Below are 26,839 nucleotides of genomic sequence, written 5' to 3'. Positions count from 1 at the left end.
TAATTACATTAGGAAATCTAGTGATTATAAATAATTCGCAAAATATCTGAAATATGAAGATGAAAAATAAAGTACAAACCTGCATCTCTCCTTTCTCATCAGGTTTAGCTGGCTTTGCAGCCTCAGTAGCTGAATTTTTTAAGCTTTCTCTGCTACAGCGCAGCAGTACTTCTACTACATATAAAGGATCCAGTTCACCAGAATTAGGCTAGAAAAAATAAAAAGATAAAAGAAGTTTATTAATTCTTAAAAACTGGCCAAAAATTTTAAGTTACATATGTATAGGGACTATATGATCTCAGCATTTAGCATTATGATTGGCACATACTGTGCAGAAAATCTTTATTTCATGAAATGAAGACTGTCTTCATCCTTCAAAATGCACCACTGGATAAGGAGAAATCATTTGGTACTTAGGAATTCAAATAGTATGATGATCGCTGTAAACTGGGACATAAAATGCCATTTTAAGTTTCTAATGATTAGTTTATAATTCTATTTTAAACCAGAATTAGAAAAAAAACTAAAAGAAATGATCAGTATCAAAAGATGACTCTGTATTTTCAAATCACCGTAATTAAACAACATATAAAGTATACTGAAAGGAGATTGTTTTATTGCTTAATACACTGGTACCTCTATAATGTGGTTTCATATTTTATTAAATATTCTCTAATAAAAATATGATTTTCAAGATCTAAGGACTAATCACATATTTTGCACTATAATAATTTACCTGAGCAGTGTCTTTCAAATAGTATTAAGACACTTTTCTTCTTTTTAGTTCAATATTTGAATTATCTCTTTTGCATGAAACAGATAAATGTTACTTTGATTAAGGAGACACATGGCAAAGAAGTGACTGCTTGGTTCTCCCCCCAATCCTACACATGGTTCCTATTTAAAAATAAAAGACTGTCAAGAAATGACAGTGAATCCATACTTAAAATCTATTTCTGCAATAAACTAACAACCGCTTCATACCAGTAAAATAAATTCCCAATACAAACCAAAAATACAATCATAATTATCTTATGAGGCCAAATTTCCTCAAAGAAAGTATAGCCTCCATTTTCCAATCCAAAAGGAAAACTAGTTTTTTTCTTATCATACATTTTTTTCAAAGTATGGTTATTTTTAAAGAAGTTTCAAAATTCCTCAGCTTGGTATATACACAAAGCAAAGCTGGACAGTATTTTCAATTAAGTCTGTATCTGCAAAAATTATGTATATGTATAGCTTAGTCAATATAAAATGAATTTTATAAACCATGAGCAAAGTATATAATTACCAATTGTCAACTCTTCCAAGGGGCCAATGACTAAAATAATCAGTGACTATCATATTTAGCTTTTCAGAAGGGGGTAGGCCCTTTAAGATGTATTCCATAATTTGATGAATGAATTAATTCAAAGTGTTAGATGACATGTATTTGGACAAAAATAACCTAAGATTTATAAACAATGTTCAATGATCTAGATAATACAGAACTCTTGCTGGGTTTGGTTCCAATTCTGTAGATTTTATGTGTAAACTTAATACTCTCCCTCTATAAGATACAACAGCCACAGAAATAACTATTAGAACTCAACCTTTTCATGTAGTCATCTGTCTTTGTAGAGCTACCAATACCACTTACAGGTTTGGAGAAAGACGGTGGAGTGAGAGATGGCCCCAGATACCTATCCTTGAAACAAAAATAAGTTGAACATCTAAAACGCAACAAAAAACACCCAAACTGCACACCAGCACATCTGAGCATGGGATCTGTGCATAAGAGCTACCATAGGTCAGAACACAATGTCAAGTGGTGGACTGGGTGGTAGACTGGGAGAAATAAAGCTGCTGCCTCTTGCAGCCACTGGTGCTCTCTGTAGGAGGAGGGGGAGATAGGAAGGTATGGCAAGTTCCCTGAACAGCTCTGCCTGGGAGAGTTGTGAGTTTCACGCAGCAGGCGGCAGGGCCCAGTCATCAGGGCAGAAAGCAGAGAAGCGGGAAGGCAATAATAAAAAAAAAAAGTTGATTTTTACCAGCTGCGGTTGCAAAACCAAGGCTGAATCCAGTCCCCAACTCCCAACCCAGAGGGCCCCTCCTTCCATACCCTCTGAGAGAGAAGACCACAGAGCTCCAGGGGAATCTGAACAAACGCTACTGAAGCTGTTGCTAACACTGACAGGGACTGAAAACAAGGGTAGTGAGCGTAATTAAATATCTATGAGAAAATAAAAAGGCATTATTAAGCTTTTATATAAAGCAGGGATTGAAGGGGCTTAGACGCCACCTACTGGAAACAAAAAGGAAAGAACCTTCTTTGAAGCAGGCTAAAGGAGACCTTTATATAATAAATCTTTCTGGAAAAAAAAAAGCAGAATACACTTCCATTAAAGCCCAGGCAAAGAAACAGTCCTTTAAACACCATGAACAACCAAGGTGACAAGGCATCTCAGAAAGAAAGAGAAAAATCTCCAGAAAACAAGCTTACAGACATAGAAATATGGAACTTAAATGACAGAGAATTCAGGATGGTACTTCTGAAAAAACTCAGTGAGTTCTGAAACGAGTCATAACAGAACTGAAAAAATTCTGTTTTTCAATTTCGAGAATTGAAAAAACAACTAGATGAGCAGAGCGAGGAGATTAAACCCTCAAAAAGGACCAAATATAATTTCTGGAGATGAAGAAAACACTGCAAGAGTTGAAAAATGAAACAGCAATCTTGGGAAAGAGAATCAACCAAATGAAGGAAAGGATCAGTGATACAGAAGACAGAAATCTAGAAATAAATCAGAAGGAAGAAGAGAGAAACCAAAGAATGAAAAATAATGAAAGAGAAATTCAAGAACTAGCTGATACCATCAGGGAAGGAAATATAAGAATAATGGACATTATTGAAGGTGAAGAAAAGGAGCAGGAACTAGAAAGCATTTTCAGACAAATAGTTGACAAGAATTTCCCAAATCTAAGGAATGAGCTGAAGCTTGAAATTCAAAAAGTCAACAGAACACCCAATTATCTCAACTCAAAAAAGCCTTCACCAAGACACATTGTATTAAAATTATCAAAAATCAATGACAAAGACAGAATTCTCAGGGCAGCCAGGTTGAAGAAAATGGTAACTTATAAAGGAAAACCCATTAGATTATCATCGGACTTCTCAGTGCAAACATTACAAGCCAGAAAGGAATGGAATCAAATATTTAAACTATTAAATGAAAGGAACTACCAGCCTAGAATAATGTATCCAGCTAAGCTCTCCTTTAAATATGAAGGAGAAATGAAGACCTTTCCAGACATACAAAAATTGAGGGGATTCTCCATTACAAGGCCTGCACTACAGGAAATACTGAAAGGGGTCAGCTCACCTAAAACAAAATGACCAAAAAAACAAAACAAAACAAAACAAAACAAAAAAACCATAATTAGGAGTAAAGTGACTATCAGGCACGTAGAAGCAGAAGAGTGCAACCCTTATTAAGAACAGAGCATTATTAAGAAGGTTACAGAGCATTATTAAGGAACAGAGCATTATTAAGAAGGTTAATAAAATTGGCAAACCCCTTGCTATACTCACAAAACCACTTAAAATATATTACAGAAATATCCTCAAGTGTTACTATGGAGACACATTCAGAAGTCTTGATTGTAGCATTTAATGAAATTTTGCTGTTAAAAAATATTTAAGATTATAAAAACTTTCATCAGCAAACTTCTCATTTTGTACTCTAGCAAAGATGGGTCAACAATGTCATCCTTCACATAAAAGTTATTAAATGTTATATTTGGCTTTCCAATAATTAGCATATTCTTTAAGTTTTTGCTCATATGTCCTAATTTTTAACTTCTTAATCATATAATTTTCTTTTTCCTAACACCTCCTCCTTCCTTTTAAAATGTGGCTAATTTCTTACTACAAATGAAAATTTCCAGATTAAAATATACTTTTGATAACCCCAAGCCTGCAGAATGTAAAGAAACAAACAATATTAAATAAATACGATTACATTTTTTTCTCTTTAAAATGCTTCAAACTATTTTCTTCATTGGTGTGTATTTTTCCTCTCTCTAGCAAACCCTATTGGCTACAATAATCTTTGAATCAATATTCTGATCTAAATTACAAAATCATTAAAAAATGTACTTCTGCAGGGTATGTCCTGGTAAACACCAGAGACCCTTGTCAAAACCAATGTCATCCCAGGACAACTGTGGTCAAATCCCAAACTGCATGCAGGAAGCAACTGTAGGGTGAGGGGAGCAAAAATCATCAACAACATAATAGCAAACTGAATCCAGCAACATATAAAAATAACAATACAATATGACAAAGTGGGATTTCTTCCAGGAATCTAATGTTGGTTAATATCTAAAAAAATCAGCTATTGTAATATACTATGTCGGAAAATACACAAAATAAGAAAACAACTACATCATTTGAATAGGCACATAAGAAAGCATTTGACAAAATACAACACTCTTTCATGACAAAAACACTCAACAAACTAGGAAAAGAAGGAAACTTCCAAAATTTGTTAAAAGACACTTACAAAAAACCCAGAGCTAACATTATGCTTAATGGTGAAAGACTGAACGGTTTCCCCTTAAGATTAGGAAAATAACAAGGATATCTGCTTTCACCACTTCCATCAATATTGTACTGGAGGTTCTAACCAGGGCAAATAGGCAAAAAGAAGATAACATCCAGATTGGAGAGAAGTAAAACCATCTGTATTTGCAGAGAACATGACCTTATATATAGAAAATCCTAAGAAATCCACTAAAAGACTATTAAACAAATTCAGTAAAGTTACATGATACAAGATCAATATATAAGTCAACTGTATTTCAATATACTTGCTATAAAAAAATAAAAAAGTGAAATTAAAAGAACAATCTCATTTACAATAGCATCGAATCGTTAAAATACTTAGGAATAAATTTAACAAAAGAAATACAAGCTTTGTACTTGAAAAACAAATTATTGTTGTAAGAAATAAAGGAAGATCTAAATAAATGGGAAAATATCCCGTGTTCATGACTGAAAGATTCGATAATGTTAAGATAGCAATACTCTCCAAATTGATCTACAAATTCAATACAATCCCTATCAGAATCCCAGCTGACTTCTTTGTAGAAACTGACAAGAAAGTAATAAAATTTATATGAAACTGTAAGGATCCCAGAATAACCAAAACCACCTTGGGAAAAAAACAAAGTTGGAAGACTAAGGAGTCTATTTTTTTCTAAACTTAACTACAAAGATATGGTAATCAAGAGAATATGATATTGGCATGAGCATCGACATATGGATTAACAGAACAGAATTAAGAGTCCAGAAATAAACCAATGTTTCTATGCTCATCTGAGTTTTGAGAACGGTAATATGGCTAATGAGGAAAGAATTTTCCAACAATTGGTCCTAGAATAAGAGTGAAAGTTGGACCCTTACCTTACTCCACACACAAAAATTAACTGAAAATGGATTAGAGACATAGGGGTAAATCTTCATGACTCTTGAGATTAGCAATGTTTCTTATATATAACACCAAAAACATGACTGGATTACAACAAAATTAGAAACTTTTGTGCTTCAAAGGACACTATCAAGAAAGTGAAGACAATCCACAGAAATGGGAGATGGTATTTGAAAATCATATATTTGATAAGAGATTGTATCTAGACTATATGAAGAACTCACATGACAAAATGAAAACAATCTGAAAATAGGTAAAAGATATGAATAGACATTTCTCCAAAAAATATATAAATAATCGTAAGCACATTAAAAAGATCCTTGGAATTATCAGTCATTAGGAAAATACAAATCAAGACCAAATTGAGGTACCACTTAACACCATGTTGAATCCAAAAGTCACATAGTAAGGGTTGGTAAAAATGTGAAATCAAAACCCCCATATATTGTTGGTGAGAATGTCAAATGGTGCAGCCATTTTAGAAAGTAATCTGGCAGTTCCTCGTGTGGTTATACAGAATTTCCACAGGATCTAGCAGTTCCATTTCCAATAGAAATAAAAACATGACCACAAAAAATCTTGGAAACAAATTTTTAATGGGACGTTATTCATAATATTGCAAAGATGCAAACAATACAAACAGTACAATGTCCATCAACTGATGAACAGACATTTTATGATTCAATTTTATTAAATTTTCATAATAGGTCAATCTATAGAAAGTAGATTAGTGGTTTTTTAGGACTATTGAGTATGGGAGGACAGATTTACTTGAATGAGAGGTTTCCTTTTGAGGTGATAAAAATGTTCTAAAATTGACTGTGGTGATAGTTGCACATACCTGTGAATATACTTAAAGTCACTGAATTATACTTTAAATGGGTAAACTGTATAGTATGTGAATAATGGCTCAATAAAACTTTAAAAAAGAAAAAAATGTAAAACCTACAGTGAAATCTATAGCACTACAGTACATTGCAAGGAAAAATATTCTCCCTTGCAAAATTATCTTAAATATAGACAAGTTTCAGAACGAGTAAACTGGCAAAGACACAGTAACTTTTCCATCATGGTTTATATAAGTGTGGATGGAACCATGACATTTAGCATTTACTGCCACACTTTCCACAGTACATAAAAAATAGAATTTAATAGCTGTCAGAGAGGCTTAAATAAAGACTGCTATCAAGTTAACCTTGCCTCCTATAAGGAAGATCATACCTACTAATAGTTATTCCTAAAGAAAATAATGAGTATGTGTGGGGAGTTAGGGGGAGAGGCAGGTAAACAGTTGATAGTTTTCTCATGGTTGAAGGTGGTGTAATAGAAAATAATGAAAGGCCGTTAAGTCAGACCTGAGTTGTTCTAGTCATCAAATGAATTATATTCATATATTCTTTGTCAAGGTTAAACATTCCAAGGTTCATTTCATTGTATATTTAAAAAAAAAAGGTGGGGTGGGAGGGGGATGGAATGGGAGAAATTTTATCCAGCCTAGTATTGTTGGACTCAATACAGCCATTCTTTCATACATATTCAAGTTTGAAATATTATCATCATTAACACTCCCCTCACAAGTACTGTTTATTCTAGCTTCTCAATTACCTCCATCTGAACTCCTCCTCTTCTATCATCATCCTCCTTGTGATTCTCACTCAAAAAAAATAAATCTCCTTAACTGACCAACTTTCCTCTACTATGCTATTTCTTCTACTATCCTTCAAACATTGTTAGTAGGGTAACATATCAATCTCACTCAAAAATCTGAACAGATTAAAAAACCCAACCAAATAAAAATAAACCCAAGCAAACCAGCCAACCAAATAACCTTCAACAGGTTAATACTGCTTTTGAATGTTTAGAACTAGAACATACTCATATCCATATTTTAACCACTTTTCAGGATTAACTTCAGTATCTTTGTTATTTTACTCCTTTCTATCACCTGAAATGTTCTCAGCCTTACGCAGTGAATATCCATCAAATGAAATTCTACTTTCTTCAAAATTGTTTGAAATTAAAAATTTTTCTTCTCAAATGTCATTTCTAATAACTCTGACATTTCTTCCTCCTCTGTGCTCCAAATGCTCTTTACTTTCATCTTTACTGAAGTATTTATCATATACTGCCTGCTTGCCAAATACGTGAGCACAGGGACTTTGTGTCTGTGGTCAATGAATGCTTGTTAAACTGGGATCAAATGAGGTAATACTTAAAAAAAATCCTGTAAATTAATAATTACTAATCAAGATGATAATTTACTGAAATGGTAACAAACTAAATATGCTTAAGAAGTTCTTCAGTGGGATTAATCATCGATCATTTATTGAAACACCTATCACAAACCTATGAACTTAATTGTATTTCTCAGCTTTGGTATCTCAAAGTTCATTTACATATTTCAGGACTAACTTTCAATCCCAAAGCTTAATTTTTAATTGCCTTTACACACAGGTGGGACAAAGAAGTTAATGACAAAATCATGAAATGGTCAACCTTAAGCACAGATGTCACCTTGTGCAAAGCCTTCATTTTAAAGATAAGAAAAACTATGCATGGAGATATATGTCTTGCTTGAGGTCACATATTTGCAGATAACAAGCTGGTGCCTACTGTAGCTAAAGAAAATATAATAGACAGGATGGCTGATTTAATTTCAAGATAAACTCTAACAAATTCACGAAATCATCCTTATTTTATATATAAGTAATCTTTTCAACATATTTATATAAATGACCAAAATCAACTTTATTATTGCCTTCATTTAGAGAGAATAAGTAAAATTGGGCAGTTCTCTAAATTTCTTTTCTTCAAGTCTCTAATGTATACATGAATCAAAATTCTAATTTTCAGTGTCAGAAGTAATTTTTTCTAATATTTAATTTAAAGAGTAAAATTATAAAAAGGACTGATAAACGAAGAGAAGAAATGAAAACTGTCATGAAAATAAAATTTGTTGTTCTTGTTAGGAAAATAACTATATCCTTAAAGGACAAATTTTAAGATTATTCAAAAAATTAATTCCTTATGGCAAAATTTATTACAGCTTTTCTAAAGGTGATATTATTTCTACTTTGATCAATTTCATGAGTCTGAAAAAACATTTCACTAACAATTTAAATAAAATTCTACTTTAAGGACAATGGTTTACCTTAACATTTGACTTTTTTGAGAAATTCACCACTACTCCCCAGCCAAAATCATCTCCTTCATTCTTTACCTGAAAGGAAGCACATAAACAAGAACATTTATGTCTAAAAGGCAATTTCAGACTTCCATTCCCACATTACAGGCAACAAAACTTTTTGAGTTTTCCTGATAAAGTAGTTTTTGAAAGATCACTCCTAAACTCAGAGAAAAAGATATTAAGCCTACAAGAAAAAAAAATTACTGCCAAATTTCATAGGTCCTAGAACAGCTATAACTAGCAAATAAATGTTAAAAATGATATGATGTCTTTGTTCTTAGAACAGCTATGTCTTTCATATTTTATAGCTAATGAATTCATCCTGGACTTAAAACTACCTTATTTTAAAATAAAACTGCCTGTAGTTTTAGGTTTTATAACTAGAAATAATTTATATCTTAATTCCCAAATTGTCTACTTCCCCCCACCTTATCTCCCAAATGAAAAATCAGTGGAGATTAAAAAGCCTTCTTCACATGACAACTCCTTAACCAGTGCCAAGGGAAACTGGTAAAACAATGTAATTAACAGATTAACTACTGTGGCAGTAATAAGCATTGTACCGAAAAAAAAAAAAAAAAAGATTCTCCAAAAATTAAACATTAAAATACCCAAATATTTTATGAAAAAAATAACATACCTTTACCAAACGACCTGGTTGTAGAAATGGTAAGCAATATTTTGGTTTGTGAATATATTCTTCAATTTCTTTACCCAGTTTGGCAAGCTGCTGTCTAATCTTATAATAGATGACTACACTTTCTTCATTTGGTATTACTATTTTATTATACTGTTCTTCTGAGTTCTTTACCTCTGTAAATAAAATACATGTACGACATCAAAAAAATTATACACCTTATGTAAATAATACTGAAGATACATCTTTTTCCCACTACAATTGTAAGGAGCAAAGTCAGTTTGCACAGATTGGAAGTTTTGAGGAAGAGTTTCAGAAATGACCATAAAGCATGTTGTTTAGTTTCACCTTTCTCCATTAAGGTTCACCTTCTTTATTTCTTCCTGCAGTTCTCCAACTCAGTAATTGTAAATCCTCAACATGAGTCTCAACTAGCAGTGGTTATACCTGGTAAGTTAATTCTCTGCTATGGACAGGGGTGAGGGGATTATCTCTGGGAATTCTACACTGTTCAACATAGCACTGGTCCTATAAACTTTAAGTGATAGAATGTTCTACGTCAGCTCTTTAGCCAGTAGACTCTAGCCATATGTGATTATTTAAATTAAAATATAAAATACTACACTAGCACCATTTCAAATGTTCAACAGCTACTGACTTCTATACTTGAATGCAGACACAGAACATATCCACTACTGCAGAAAGTTTTATTGGACAGCACTATTTTGGACCTACGTAAATTGCTACTATAACTCTCAGCAAGAATCTAGTTTGCTAATGACATCAACTTCCACCACCACTGGGATTAGGTCTCTAAAACTGAGGAGAGGCAATTCAACCAGTTATCTCTACACTCAGCAGCCAAAACAGTAGTCTCTTTCAGCAACTGTCCCCTTACTTAATCTAGCCATCTATGATGACATTCCCTGCTCCAATTCTTTTATCTATTGCTGACCTCCCTTCCTCACTCATTCTATTATGCGTCTATCCCACTATGAATAAACACTATTTTTACTGGCGTAGAATATACATAAAATTCACCATTAATAACATCTAGTACTTTTACAGTGTAAGCAATCACTACCACCATCCAGTTCTAGAATACTTTCACTACTCCAAAAGGAAATTCCATACCCATTAAGCAAACACTCCTCATCCCCTTCCCAGTCCCTAAGCAACCTTTGTCTGCTTTCTATCTATATAGATCTACCTATTCTAGATATTTCATACACATGAAATCATACAATATATAGACTTACATGTTTGGCTTACTTAGTTTAGCATAATGTTTTCAAGGTTCGTCCATGTTGTGGAATGTATCAGTACTTCACTCCTTTTTACGATTGAATAATATTCTTCCATTATATGGGTATACCATTTTGTTTATGTTTCTAATTGACATTTAGACTACTTCCACTTTTTGACCACTGTGAATAGTGCTGCTATGAATATTCACATACAAGTTTTTATCTGAGCATATTTTCAATTCTTTTGATTATATATCCAAATTTTTTTGAAATTGTTGGGTTTTATGATAATTCTGTATTTAATCGGCTGAGGAAATGCCAAACTATTCCTCACATGACCACACCATTTTGTTAATAACTTTTAAAAAAAATATCCATCCTAGTGAGTGTGAAGTGGTATCTCAGTGTGGTTATGATTTCCAATTCCCTAATAACTAATGATGTTGAACATCTTTTCATATGCTTGTTCGCAAACTGCTTATCTTCTTTGGAGAAATGTCTATTCGTATCATTTGCCCATTTAAATCAGATTGTCTTTTTGTTGTTGAGTTGTAAGAGTTCCTTATATATTCTGGATACTAGATCCTTATCAGATATGTGATTTGCAAATATTTTCTTCCATTCTGTGGGTTTTCTTCTTACTTTATTGTTGGTGTCTACTGAAGTACACAAGTTTTTATTTTTGACAAAATCGTATTTATTTTCTTTTATTGCTTGTGCTTTTGGTGTCTTATCTAGGAAACAACTGCCAAAGCCAAGGTTATAAAGATTTACACCTATGTTTTCTTCTGTCTTATGGTTTCAGTTCTTATATTTAGGACTTTCATCCAATTTCAGCTAATTTTTGTATATGGTGTGAGATAAGGGTCCAACCTAATTCTTTTGCATGTGACTATGCTGTTGTCCCAGTAGCATTTGTTGAAAATCAACTGACCATAGATACATGGGTTTATTTCTGGACTCTCAATTCTATTCCACTGAGCAAACTCTTCTATTTAATCCGTGATTCAATTTCTTTATCCCCAAAATAAAGATGATAATAGTACCCACACCCCACAAGGCTACAGTTAAAAACTGACAAAAAATATGGAAAGTACGAAGCTAACAGTATAGTACATAATAAATATTCAGGAAGGATATTACTACTGTATTATTATTTTTATTATGATCTTCAACCTTCTCACAGACTGCTCTCTCATACTTCTTGTTTTCTGCACTCTGTTAGGCATACTGCATAATCCTGGTTATTTTTAAATGAACTGCATGACTTCTTACAGGAACTGTACCCATTCACTAAAGACTAGAAAGCTTTTATTAACAGCACATATTGTTAATAAACATTATCAGAAAAAGAGACAATTAAAAAATGATAAAAATATTTGATAGACTAAAGTCAATAAGAAGTTATATGAGAAGGAAAACTAACAGAAATACACAGAAATGCTAACCCTGCTGTCCCAGTTAAAGGTACAAAGTAATACTGTTTGCAGAAATCAGTGGAACACTAACCAAGCACTCTCAGAAGTTGTTTATGAAGAGATGATAGACATCTGCTTGGATGCTTAAATACTAACCTGATCCTCCACATTCCAAATCACTTCTGTGCTCAGACCACTTAACCTAATAAATCATAAGTCTGAGAAGCCATATTGTGTCTATGACTCTAACTATAGCTATGTACTACTCCAGAAATTTAGGTGCTGCCTCCTTTTTCTCCAAATTAAGGATTATCTCTTCCTCTCCAAGCAAAGAGGACCCTCAGCATAAAAAGTTCATTTCAAAGCAAAAAAAAAAAAAAAAGTTCATTTTACCTCACTGTCCCACCATAGGAAAGCCTCGGTATCTTAGAAAACAGAATGTCAGATATTTCCATAAACTTTTAAAGACAGTTTGCAACCAACCTCCTCATTTTGAGAGAGAGGAGAAGCAATGGTTCCAAAGCTATATTCCTATCAAATAACATGTAAAATAGATGGGACCTGTGGGAGATGGCAAAAAGGATTGCTATTCCCAGTACTGGGCAAATTTTAAAACAGGTAAAAATTTAAATGGCTTTACTTATATGACAATACTACCAATAATTTAAACAAGTACTTACTGAGCATTTAATATAAATTATCTCATTTAATTCTTATGAATTGGATGAACTAGATATTATCTCAATTGCACAGAAGAGCAAACTATGACTCAGGCAGTTTTGATGCAAATAAATGTCTACCTACACAGCTCTTGCTATTAACCATAGCATTATAATTATTAATAAAACTAAATAAAAAGGTTAAGACTGAAATTCTCTTTTCAGTAGAGGAACAATAAAATCCTGGAAGTTTTACTCTTATGGCTGGGAAATCTACTGTGGATTCAGTAAATCAAAATGGAAACATCTCATGTACGCCAGACATTTACTTTATTATTTTAAAAAAAAAAAACCCAAAACATTTTATTTGTAAAATAAAGTACATACTTCCAAAGATAACAGTCTACATTTTAATTCTGGCATATTTAAGATAGTGAATAAAATACCAGGGCTCTTGAAATGGTTCTTGTAGTATCAACAGCAAAAGGAATTATACCCTTTGTAGTAATAAATGAAAATGGAAATAAATTGCATTTGAGATGTACTCTGCACTTAAACACACAGAGGATAGCTCCTATCACCTCTAACCGTCTCCTCTTACACTGTATGCTCCTTCTTCACACCACTTAGCCCTGCAAACTCTACTAAAAGTGTTGCAATTTTATCTTTCATCACTTAAATTCCTACCTCTTCCATTAAAAGTCTATTATATTTTTAATATATAGTCTTGTTTACTGGTTTTTAAAAGTTAGAATATCAGATCTTGCTTCTTTAAAAACAGAAGTAGAGAAATGCAAGGATTATTCAATTGCAAGAAGATTCAAGTGTATAATAGAAACTTCAGGGGTCAAAGATTATGTTACTCACAAACTTTTTAAAAGGTAAGTCAATCAGAACTACACTGAATAACAGTAGCAGCTGGGGCTTGAGGAGATAGGACAGGGGATGGAGAAATGGTAGTAATGTTTAATTAAGTTCACAGAGTGGGTAGCTGACTCTTGGTCAAGTTATATTGAACAATCTGAGCCTAGCTAGTCATAAAAGGGCTTTAAATAAATGGGAAAACACTTGGAGTTCTCAATCTATCTTCCACTGTATCTGGGATATTTTCTATGAATTACAAAAGAATAATATGAAGTGAAGTTGAAAAAGTAATTGACTGATTTTGAGAATACATTATTTTTATAAAGAAGAGGGAAAAAAGCAAAGGTAGGTACCCCAATTTGCAGCCTCTTTCTCTTGGTTATTATTCAGTCTCTACACTGCCAGCTATGCATGTCTGTGTAATTATTCTGGTCATGTATGACCTACTGCCAATTGCCTAGGAGGAATATTTTAAAGTTTAATTATTTTTTATTTAAACTATTAAGCTAGCTTGTAATCTTACATTTGTTTCAACGACACTATCTGAAATTTCTATGAGGTAAAATTAATGGATATCCTTCTTCAGTACTAATTTGATTTCAATACCTCCTTAATTCAAACCCAAATTCACGATGTAATAAAATCTTGTTGATACCGTTTTTTATTCTATTATATACTTTTATTGTGATATCTTGTTGATATCGTTTTTTATTCTATTATCATATACGCTTTTTTGCGAGAATTGAAAAATAAAATTGTCTGAGCCTAGAATCATATCTTTAAAGCTTTCTCTTTGCTAAAGCCATAGTTTATAACCACGATAAATGGCATTAAATAAAATTTTAAAAAGTAGTATAATCTAAAAATATACATAGGCCATTAATTTTATAAGGTGTGTTTTAAAAATTCAATAGCTTTGCTTGTGGAAATTAAGTAAAGATAGCCTTAAAACCAGCCAGCTCTTTTTTTAATTACTTTTTTCATCCTTGTTTTTTTCAGTCAGAGAAGTTACATCTATTCTCATCCTATTAAAAAAGATGGCCTATGCCTTAATAAAAACAGCATGGCTGAGGAAAAAAATCTGTAAAATGATGCCAAAGCTCCTTCCAGATCTATAGTTTGTAATGAAGAAGCTCTCTTAATTAAAACTGGAGAAATTAAGGAAAGAGGAAATAATTATGATCTATCAAAAAAAAAAAAAAGATTTTAACTCACTCAAATGTTTTAAACCTTTTTCCTTAAGGTACGTTACTATACCTCCTTTACTTGCAGGTACATAAAAATTGATTGAAAGTGTTCTATTCCACACTTATTAGAAAGGTATCTCAAATTTGCCTTTACTGTTTATCGTAGCACATTTATAAAATGGAAATATTATGCAATCACTAAAAGTCAAACTTTTGAAGGATACTTGAAATTAAGTTTTAAAAGCCAGAATCAGTGAGCTAGTGAATGTAATGCATTTAACGCAAGGCTAGGCATAGGGGAAATATTTAACAAATGATAGCAATTATCATTTGATAGCATCATCATTACTATTACAGAAACTGCATATTTGATCCTGCCTTTAAAATAAGTAGTCGCATGGGAAACAAAAAAGATGGAGGAACTACAAGTTAATAGTTGTACGGCTATCTCTATGTGAAATTACAAATGATTTTCATGTTCCTCTGTATCTTTGCTGAATTTTCTGGTGTTTTTTTCTTTCATAATGACTATGCATTTTTATAAGATTTACCCAAGCCACAATATCCTCTAAGATAAGAATCAATACACAATTCTACTTAAATGTAGTTATTACAGAACACTTACTTTCTGGTCTTTAGAAAGCATTATTTTAATATTAGAAGCTAGAAATTCTAATAAAAGAACCGAACTCAAATCCAAGTTAAAGTATTATATTTCCTTAATCATTCATAAACTTATTATAAACTTATTCTATGGCATTCTTTTACAATGAGAAAGAGTGAAAGGGCAAGACTAAGATATCCATGCCTCTTTGAAGTCAAATTTTAACATACCGGAAAAAGTAAACAAATGGGACTACATCAAACTACAAAGTTTTTGCCCAGCAAAGGAAACCATCAACAAAAGGAAAAGACAACTTATGGAATGGGAGCAGACATCAGCCTATGATACATCTAATAAGGGGTCAACATCCAAAACTTATAAAGAACACACACAACTCAACAACAAGCTAATAATTCAATCAGCAAATGGGCAGAAGATCTGAATAGGCATTTCTCCAAAGAGGAAATACAGATGGCCAACAGACATATGAAAGGATGCTCAAGATCACTAATCATCAGAGAAATGCAAATTAAAACCACAATGAGCTATCATCTCATACCTGTCAGAATGGTAATCATCAATAAATCAAAAAACAGCAAGTGTTGGCAAGGATGCAGAGAAAAGTATAAATTAGTAGTTAAAAAAGTCACAAAAATGTAGAGTAAAGCACAGGAAATGTATGTAGTCATTAGTATTGTAATGGCTATGTATAGCGTCAGATGGGTGAGAGAGTAATTGGGGGGATTATTTCATAAACTATGTAAATGTCTAACCAATGTACTGTATACCTGAAACTAAAAAACATTTTTTAATATGCCAAGCTTTTTATTGTATCATTATTCATGAACATTAGTTATCATGCTATGTGTCTTTAACAATAAAATATACTAAATTTGAATCAACTATTAGAAAGGTGTCCTGAAAGGGTTTTCTTACTTTCACTTGAAAATGTCCTCATTGGTTACAATGACCAGAGTGCAGTTCTTACTTTATATAAGGACCAAGATTTAGCTTATGAGAAAACAAAACCAACAAAAACAATGGCCAAAACAATAATGCTATAATTTTGCTATTTAGTCTCCTAGATAAATGAGGCTCTGTTATGGTAATTTTATACCTACTCTCTACTACTCCGGGAATTGCTCTATAATGCTGAAACTGGTAGAAGGATTTTTCCAACATGTATTCAGGATTGATTTCTTCTACACGTAGTAAGTTCAAAACCATGTTGTAGGTCAAATGAAAAGCACTATTTAGAGGATCAGCTGAGCCCTAAGACAGAAAAAAAAAGTCAATGTTTTAAGTTATTCGAATAAATTTACACAAATATTTTTAACCTGTTAAATTGCTTTATAATTTAACTCTATGTTAAGGAACACTATAGAAATGTTATTAAGTTCTTTCCTTTAAAATTACCAATACAAAGTGATAAAATAGTTGTCTTTGGAAAGTGAAGGGAAAAAAACAAAACTACTAAGTAGGATAGTAATAGTTAAAATACTATTTACCACTATGTAGCTCTGTGTGCCTTCTATGCATTTGACAGGATTACATTTTCTGGCCCCCAAGCCCAATGTGTAGGGCAAATCAAGAGCCGCTCACCCTAAGGGGATAGTAAGTCCTTAAAACCTTGATTTTTAACTACTTTCCTTGAAATAGGGCCAAAGGGAGATACATTAGTATGAAAAACCACATTCTTGGGGAAGAGAGAAATTAAAGACAACTTCAACCACTTCATTATTATACAAACAGACCCAACCTTTACTTTTCTGTTATCTGTTATTTTTCTTTTCTATTATTTCCTCCTCTAAGAAATTTGGAGCTTCAGTATTACAAATGTTTATTTCTAACCTCAAGCTCTGCTTCTATATTCTCAACTAACTTCTACAGAATATACCAATCTGAATTCTTGGGCACCTGAAACTCGACATGGTATTCTGACATTGTATCCAAGTGAGCCCAGGATAGTCCCAGTTTACACCTGTGGTTCTGATATAATTATTTAAAGCATCCTCTTTCATTCTCACAAGAGTACCCTGATATGGGTGCTAAATAATATGGTTATACCAAAACAAAATTTCTCTCTTGTTCTTTCCCATTCCTGACTTGAGCTTCCCTCTTACACATATTAATGACTAGTGAGATTATCAATTTGATTAATGGTTAATAAGATTACTCATTTAAGTTCCAATTTAGGAGTTTTGTTTCTTTTGCTTTGTCCCTTTTAATTAATCATCTGTTATATATTTTTTCCTTGATATATCTTACGATTAGTTCTTTTGTTTATCATTGACATCATTTGAGAGTTTCATCAATCTTATCTAGATTATTATAACTATTCTCCTAACTATTCTGGTTTCAACTTCCCCTCCAATTTATTTGGCATGCTGCTGTCAGACATGCCAAAACATAATTCTAGTGTGATATAACACCTTATTCAGCAGTAATCAATGACTATTTAAGTACTGAAATTTAGGTCATACCAAATTTTATTTTCTCCCCATGAAACAGAATGGAAAATAATGTAATAATTTCCCCACCTCCTACCTCTCTCTCTCTCTCTCACACACATACACACTCACTCACACACATATACACATGGTAAATACATGAGGTGATGGCAGTGGTAAGTGAAAGGTACACTTCATACTCAGTAGAATGGTTATAAATTAAAAGGACAGAAAGGTTATAAATTAAAATAACAAGTGTTGGCTAGAATGTAGAGAAATCAGAACACTCATTCATTGCTGGTGAGAATTTAAAATGGTACTGCTGCTGAGAAAAAAACAGACTGGCCTCAAAAGGTTAAATATAGAATTACGATATGACCCAGCAATTTCACTCTTAGGTATATAGCCAAGAGAAATAAAATCATACTCACACAAAAACTTGTAAACAACTGTTCACAGCATGGCATCGTTATTCACAATAGCCAAAGAACGAAAATAACCCAAACGTCCATTCACTGATGAATGGATATATAAAATGTGATAGCCATACAATGGAGTATTATTCATCAAAAAATAAAGTACTTATATATGTTAAAATATGGATGAATCTTGAAAACAGTAGCCTAACTGAAAGAAGCCAGATACAAAAGGTCACATTATTGTATGTTTCCATTTATATGAAATGTCTATAAGAAGCAAATCTACAAAAACAAAGTAGATTAGTGGTTTGCCAAGGGCTTGGGGGAAAGGAGAAGAGCTTAGGAGGAAATGGGGAGTGACTGTTAATGGATACAGGGTTAAGGTTGATGAAAATGTCCTCAAATTGTAATGGTGACAAAACTGTAAATATTTAAACCATAAAAATGAGTAAATTGTATGATATGTGAATTATACTTCGATAAAGCTGTCTTAAAAAGTTACTTTTAAAAATGGATAAATGAGAACCCTTGTCACATTTGATCCAGCAATCCCACTTCTGGGTATTTACCCAAAAGAACTGAAATCAAGATATTAAATAGTTCAGTGCAGTACTATTCACAACAGCCAAAATGTGGAAATGACCTAAATATCCATCAATAGATGAATAAAGAAAATGCGGTACATACATACAATGGAATACTACTGATCCTTTAAAAAGAAATTCTGCAATATGCCATGTAGATGAACTCTGAGGACCTTATGCTAAGTGAAATAAGCCAATCACAGAAAGATAAATACTGCATGATTCCACTTACAAGGGGAATCTAAAACAGTCAAAGTCATGGAAGCAAAGAATGAGATGGTTGCCAGAGACTGAGGGGAGAGGTAAATGGGGAATTACTAATCAAAAGGCAATGTGGTTTCGGTCAAGGAAGATAAATAAGCTCTGGAGATCTGCTGTAAAACACTGTTATCTATAGACAAGAATGACATAATTTACAACTTAAAAATTTGTTAAGATGATAAATCTCATGTGTTCTTTGCACAATAAAATTTTTTAAATGTTTTTTAATGAAATGAAAGGAGACAGAAATTTACACTTATACAGTACCAAATCCAGGGAAATAAATGGAATGAAAAATCTGTACTAATGGAACCAGATGCTGTCATTAAAATATTATTACCTGCTACAATTTGACAACCTGATTCAATTCTTTCTATATAAAGGACAAGGAAAGAAAAACTGTTTATCTCATACAATTTTTAAAAAAGAATAAAAATGTAAAATTTCAGTCTTGTTATTTACCTTACATGAAGTACTAAAGTTACATAGATGTTTAAAAGTAGGTTTCTAAGTATTAATCTTTAAAAATAAAACATCGTATGATCACTATGAATATGTACAAACAAGCTTCATCTTCACTCATACGAAAACATACAAAACAAAAATACCTTTACCTATGTTGCTTTGGCATACCAGGCTTCCCCCAAACCTGTATCTCAAATTCTCCATGTGATTCTCACGTTTTAAAAGTTGAGCACAGTCTACTTCAAAGAGACACTGACCTATGTATGTCTTAATGTGTTTTGAAGCTTTAATTTAAAATAGCTAATGAGCTGGCAGCTAATTTTATATTTTTAATTAATGTTAAGTTTCCTATCTTATTAACAGTTTTCTCTAGGGATTTTTCTTAATAATTTCTTACTATTGGGAGAGGACGAGAAAAACAAGTTGAACTTTCTTGAGAAGCTCTTTAAAACAAAAGAATAAAACTTTTAGACAATCCAAAACACAAGTACTAAGCAAGAAAAATGAACAGGCTGATTTGAAATAAAGCTTAAAAAATAAATTTAATAGATAGACTGAAAAAGAATGGTAGATCATGGAATTAATCATTTATTAAGCTACCTGGGCTTGCAACGGTAGAGGAAGGTAACTACCCAAAATACTGATGTGTTCCTTACTTTCTGTTCTGGTAGGTGAAGAGCAATTAGAGGGAGTAGATATAAACGTTATCTTAAATTTGAAGGACAAAGTAAATATTTCCACCCGCTCTGGGTATCTTCACATGACATGAGTTGTTCTTCACCTATGAGAACAGAAAGCAGGGTACAAAATACCAGCACTTTGAGCAGTTACCCTTTTCTACCTTCTCAAGCCCAGACAGTATCATACTTAGAAAGGCATCTAAACTAACAACTAATTTCAAAGTGGCTCCTGAAGTATTTTTCTCAAATTCCTGGTGAAGACACAAAATCTTAACCTGGTTACCTTAAGTAATTGTTTTCCAATTGTTGGGCTCATCTTTTCATCTACCATAAGAATTACAATTCCTCTATCATCCATTCCTCTTCTTCCAGCACGACCAGACATTTGAATATATTCACCCGAGGAAATCTGAATGAACATAATTAAAAATTCTGCATTTAGGAAAAAACCTGGTAAAAAATATTCATAATTTTTTTTCATCATAAAACATACAAGCACAAGTTCTATATTCTAAAAAAGGAGACATGATTAAAAACATGAACTTTTAAGAGAGTGTAAGTAAAAACTCAAAAATGAAAGACATTTAAGACTGTTTAAATTTTAGGTCTAAAATGATCAAACCCACCATAGCTACAGGGAAGTATCAGCCAATTCACTGTCATAAAAAATATCTTTAAGCTAGATATTCTAGAAAACGGCAAAGTCTAAGAAAGCGAACTCTATTATATACTAATTCTAATTTGATAATAAATTTTAATTTATAGAAGGAGATTACTATAAAATTAACTTTTTTTTTTTTAAAAAGCAAAATTCTCTCCTATTTTCACAGTATATGTTCTTAGAGTTTGGTAGAGTCCATTCATCACTAAGAAAAACCTAGTGGAGAAAGGTTAATAAGGCCCCTATATACAGGTTTGCAGGGTGAAAACAAACCACCTGAACACTGGGCAAAGTTTCATCTGTAAGTACATGTATACTATTTTCCTGTGGAAAGGATCCAGTTTCCAGCTTCTCAAAAAATATATGACTTAAGAAGTGTTATGAACCACTATGCTACAAGAATGCATATAACTGATAGCATCGAAAACAAAGCTAACATCCTGGGAACAAGGCAGGCGCCAGAAAAAATGACAAAAAAAAATCCTAAAAAATATCAGAAAAGAATATTTCAAAATCGCAGTCTGATAAAATCTCAACAAGGCCCAAAGGCATCATTACATCATGACACATTGTGATTTTTATATTTCATAATTATGACCCTGAATCTTCAAGAAAAGGTTGCTTTCTTATTGATCCACTATCCTCTGTATCCTTACCCTGTAGTCCATGAGATGCCAAGAGCATGTAAAGTCACAAAACACTTATTTACTTGTTTTCTTGTAGCATTAATTTTATTCAGAGAATTAAATAATTTTAAACTGGTAGATTATGAAGCACTTTAAATTTTATACTAATTTAAAATATAAAACATATGAAAAACTTTTACCTGCTTTGCAATTAAAAAACACTGAATTAATTTTTTGAAAGGTCAATTTTAAAGTTATGTTACAAGAAATTTTTAAAGGCAATATAAAAATTTCTAAAGAGAAATGGCACTATCTCCCTATACTTATATTTCTCTTTTGTATAGCATCCAATATATTTTAAAATAAAAATAAAAATTTGCCTTTACAATGCTACCATGGGCACTTTTCAATCATTTGATGAGTAACTACTGCCAGAAACTTCTGTAAGCAGAAAAGAATCATTTTCAAAGATAAAATGTTAAGGAATAGTTGATTACTTAACAATTTTCTCCAAATGCCAGATGATGTGAAACTTTGGCTTGCACTGGATACTCAAACTAGAAATCTCTCTACTTCTAACCTGCTTTTCACCCCTGTGATATTCCAATGTCTGCCTAGTAAATACCCATCTGCTATTATTGCTCAGTTTAAGGACTGCCTTCACTATGAAGCCTTCTCCGACCCTTCTTATACTTTATCCTTCCTATACATACTTCTCAGAGTCCACAATAAAATAGTTTCACCTATTATCTCAACTTTCTTTCCTTCTGTCTTAGAAAAGACGTATGTGCAAACCTATGAAAACCTCCATTTTAAACCTGTATAATAGTGAGCTGCAACGCCGCCTACAGTAGATGTGCTTTAAATACCTTAAGCTTTAAGAAATGAAAATTCTATGTATATTTAAAGCCTTTAGGAATCATTTGCACACTTAATCCCTCCCTTAAGACCAAATTCTTTGACTTAAAAGAGTCTATTTTTGCTGATTTTTTTTTTTTGGCTAAAGGATAAACATGTGAAGAATCTGAAGTTTAACCTTGATAACCTGTATTAGCTCAGGTACAAGTTCTTGAGTATTTAGAAATGAAAATCTCGAAAGATTTACATGTGTCACAATCACCTTACATAAAACAATTAAAAAGTTATTTCAATATCTGAATTATTTTACTTACCCATCGGAAATCTTTCCCATCAAATTTTCGGGCATTTGTAAATAAAACAGTTCTAGCTGGCATGTTAATTCCCATAGCAAAAGTCTCTGTGGCAAATAAGGCCTAAATAAATAAATACAATTAATCGTGTATTTTAAGACGAATATCTAGTTTTATAATAACCAATCATTAATTTTTAAAATTAGCTGTTGAGACTATACTAAAATTATGACAACGTACTATTCTCAGATACATTTCAGAGTTTTATATATAAAATTATTAAGTATTATTAAATATCTCTTGCATCCTAGAAAATTTTAATTCAAGAATACTACTTTCTTAAATTCCAGTGGTGGTAACCTGGAGAGACTACTACTCTCTAATGGATAAATCATTAGGCTCTAGAACATTTCTCTAAACAGAGTCACATTTCCTGGTTTCCTTACTCATGATGCAGCAGTTAAAAACACCGTTAGGATCCGTGAGGGGAGATCAGAATCAGTGGCTCTTTAAGTTCACTAAGACTTCACCAACAAAAACTTTATTACACGAAAAAATTATGTGTGGTTTAAACACACAAAGGCATATGTACAAGTCAAGTCATTTAAGTTCTATTAAATAATCTAAATTTTCATCAAGCAGAAAGAAGATAAATATACTGTATTTCATCAACTTAATAGAATGCTATTCATTTGTTAAAAAGGATGAAGAGCTAAGCATGTGACAAAATCGAATAACAAGGCAGGTAGTATTATCAATTTTTTTGTTTAAAAAAAGAATGTATTATTTGTATGTATGCTAGTGGAAATTTCTAGGACATGAAGTGAATGATGATACTTTATGTACAATTATTCTATTTGAATTTTACAATCAACAAGTTCACTTATATATTTTTTAAAAGATTGTTTAAAATGGGCTTTAACAAAATATACGATCTAGAGAACACCAACAGGGCCTTACCAGGATCCAGGTATAACTAGTGAACAATTCTTTATCTAAAATGCCTCAAGTATGTTCTTTAGAATGAATATTTCTTTTAAATATTCCACTCTGTACTAAGGTTCTCATGATAAATCTGTAATCTAATTTTATAAATGCTCATCTGATTTTTAAACATAAAATAATTTATAAGTCAATATAAAATTATGACCACATTTTGAAGTTGTATACAATTTTTAATATCCTATTTCTGGGTATAGACATCAACATAATTTTTCAAATTAAATCAGACCGTCTTTGGTTTAAAACCAGAATATCCTAAAACGCTCTCTTGTAAATCTACCAGCAATTCTTAGCTCTCTAAACTAATCCTTTTAATTTGTATGTAAAAAAGAATCCACTTACAGAATTAACTTCAGTTCTGATAATAGCATCTTTTATAAAATTCTACACTGTATCCAACAGTGTTACCATTTCTTACTTTAAATATAAGGAAACAAAAGGTATTTTATCTACAGCCCCAAATTTATGAAGTACAGGTACCCCTGCTTTTCGAGATTGTTAAATCGCTTTGCTTTTACAAAAGACCTTCATTAGTACCTGTTTTGGCTAACCGAGAGAAACCCAGTGAGGATTTTTCCTATTATGAAAAAAGATGAAAGGCAAAAACACCATTCAGCATCTGTTTTGCAGTGAACAATTATAGAGGCCACATGCACCCTAGCAGTGAGAGTGGCACAGCCAAGCTCCATCCAGGAACTATACTCAGCAAAAGCACCAGAGCTTTGAGCTGTGTCTATGAGCATGTGTGTTTTATATTGGTTTATTTTACGCATCTGTTAGCAAGATGTGTCCAAATGAAACAGAAAAGCCCAAGAGAACTGGTAAGGGTGTTACACTTAGCACAAAACTGGATGTAACTAAGCGTTTTTTTCCCCCCCAGCTTTATTGAAACGTAACAATTAGTTGCTCAAATTTACATTGTACAATGAGTTTTTCTTCAATTATAGTTGGCATACAATAATGTATGTTTTAGTTGTACAGCAGTGATTAGAGAACTATATAACTCATGAAGTGATCACCCCACTAAATCTAGTACCCCTTTCTCCTTACATATTACATTAACTATATTCCTTATGCTACACTTTATATCTCCATGTCTATTTTGTAACTATTTGTACTTAATCTCTTTGCCTTTTTTCTGCCATCTCCCCAAACCCCTTCCATCTAGTAGCCCTCAAAATATCTTCTATATCTATGAGTTTATTTCGGCTTTTATTGTTATTTTGTTCTTTACATTCCACATGTACATGAAATAAAGCAATATTTGTCTTTCTCTATCTGACCCATTTCATTCAGTGCAATACCCTGTAAGTCCATCAAGGCAGTATCTTTTTCCATCCCCTTCCTTTTAGTCTGTGTGTATCTTTTAATCTGAAGTGCGTCTCTTGTAGGCAGCGTAAGTAGGGGTCTTGTTTTTTATCCATTATTTCTTATCCATTCAGCAACTCTATCTTTTGGCTGGAGCACTTAATTCTTTTCCATTTGAGGTACTTATTGATAGGAATGTAGTTATTACCATTCTTTATTCCTGTTTTTGATATATGTCTTTTCCTCTTAAAGAAATTCCTCCAACATTTCCTGTAATAGTGGCTTGGTGTTGATAAATTCCTTTAGTTTATTTTTGTCTGAGAAGCTCTTGATCTGTCCTTCGACTCTAAATGATAGCTTTGCTGAATAAAGTATTCTTGGTTGTAGATCCTGGGTTTTCATCACATTTACTATTTTGTACAAGTCCTTCTGTTCTGTAGTTTCTTTTGAGAAATCAGCTGCCAATCCTATGGCTGCTTCCTTGTACATAACTGTTTTTCTCTTGCTGCTTTTAATATTTTTTGTATTTAACCTTTGGTATTTTAATTATAATGTCTTGGTGTGGGCCTCTTTGTGTTCATCTTTTTTGGGACTCTCTGAGCTTCCTGGGGTTGTATGTCTATTGCCTTTACTGGGTGAGAGAAGTTTTCCATCGTTATTTCTTCAAATAGCTCTTCATCTTCTTGTTTTCCTTCAGGTATCCCTATGACATGGATATTTTTACATTGAATTGTGTTCCATAGGCTCCTTAAATTATAGTCTTGGCTTCTTTTTTCTTGCCATTCTGATTGAGATGTCCTTGGCTTCCCCGTCCTTTGTATCAGTAGTTCAATCCTCTTCTTTATCCTGTTTATTCCCTCTAATATACTCATCTGTGTTCTTCATTTCCAGCTGGTTCCCTTTTATAATTTCCATTTCCATTTTTTTTTTATCTCTTTGTTAAAGTTCTCATTGAATTCACCTATACTTCCCTTAAGTTCATTGAGCATCTTTATAACCAGTGTTTGGGACTCTGCATCTTTTAGATTACTTGACTCCATTATTCCTGGATCTCTGTTCTGTTCTCTCATATGGTTTCTGCTTCTTTGTATTCCCATATTGGTTGTCTTTCTGAGTCTTTCTATATCCTAAGAAAAGCTCCTAAGTCTTCTGGTCTTATTAGTGTGGCTTTGTGTAGTAGGAGTCTAGTGGCACAGTCCTGAGAGGGGTTCAGCTGCAGGCCAAGTTTAGCCCCCGTGTGTGCCCCTCCAAGGCCACCTGCTAAGATTCAGCAAGCAATCCACAGATGCTGTGCTTAGAGTTGCCTCAAGAAACCACACCAGAAACCAAGGCCAGCTGCCATCAGTATGAGTCTTGGCACTGCTCAACGAGAAGCACCAGACCTGTTGAGGATACAACTGGATATGGCTTGGGTGGGGCCGTGAGGTGGGGGAGGCGGAGTTTCAGGTAATCCTCTGGGTGGAGAGACCTTGGTTATCCTGTTTGATGAAGTCTCAGCTATAGTGGCACTGCATCCGCACACTGGGAGGTGGGGAGGCCTCAAAAGAAGAACAATAGATACCATCGGCATTTCTATTGGGGAGACAGCCTTGCCTCCAGCCTTCACTTGGACAACTTAGTGTCCCCCTTTAAGTCCCTGGTGCTCCCCATGCAGCCAACCAGCCACTGGTTCTCAGGTGAGCAGATCCATCACTGCAAAAGTCCACTCGCAGACATGGCCCCTTTAAGAAGTGTCTGCACTTGAAAACCCATATCCGAAAAGATATTTGCACACTGTTGTTCATAGCAGTATTATTCATAGTGGCAAGGATGTGGAAGCAACCGAAGTGTCCTACAATAGATGACTGGCTAAAGAATCTGTGGTACATATATACAATGGGATATTACTTAGCCATAAGAAGAGATGAAATACTGCCATTTGCGACAACATGGATGGACCTCAAGATAACCATGCTAAG

The 26,839-nt window shown here is 32.9% G+C and overlaps 1 protein-coding gene across 1 annotated transcript in view; it reads right to left on the bottom strand.

The window, feature by feature from the left end:
• MTREX (Mtr4 exosome RNA helicase) overlaps positions 1-26,839 on the bottom strand; it is a 77,115-nt gene that overhangs the window by 23,955 nt on the left and 26,321 nt on the right. The window contains exons 14-19 of the mRNA XM_011380620.2: positions 22,593-22,694; positions 20,417-20,542; positions 16,396-16,546; positions 9,299-9,471; positions 8,623-8,691; positions 80-208 (exon numbers count right to left, since the gene is read on the bottom strand). Of these exons, the coding sequence (XP_011378922.1) occupies positions 80-208; positions 8,623-8,691; positions 9,299-9,471; positions 16,396-16,546; positions 20,417-20,542; positions 22,593-22,694 (750 nt within the window). The remainder of the gene's footprint in view (positions 1-79; positions 209-8,622; positions 8,692-9,298; positions 9,472-16,395; positions 16,547-20,416; positions 20,543-22,592; positions 22,695-26,839) is intronic.

The sequence above is a fragment of the Pteropus vampyrus genome, unplaced genomic scaffold, assembly GCF_000151845.1.
Source record: "Pteropus vampyrus isolate Shadow unplaced genomic scaffold, Pvam_2.0 Scaffold397, whole genome shotgun sequence".
In the NCBI taxonomy this organism is placed as follows: Eukaryota; Metazoa; Chordata; class Mammalia; order Chiroptera; family Pteropodidae; genus Pteropus; species Pteropus vampyrus.
Note: the sequence above shows the minus strand (reverse complement) of the source record. Positions and strands in the feature narration are given on the sequence as shown.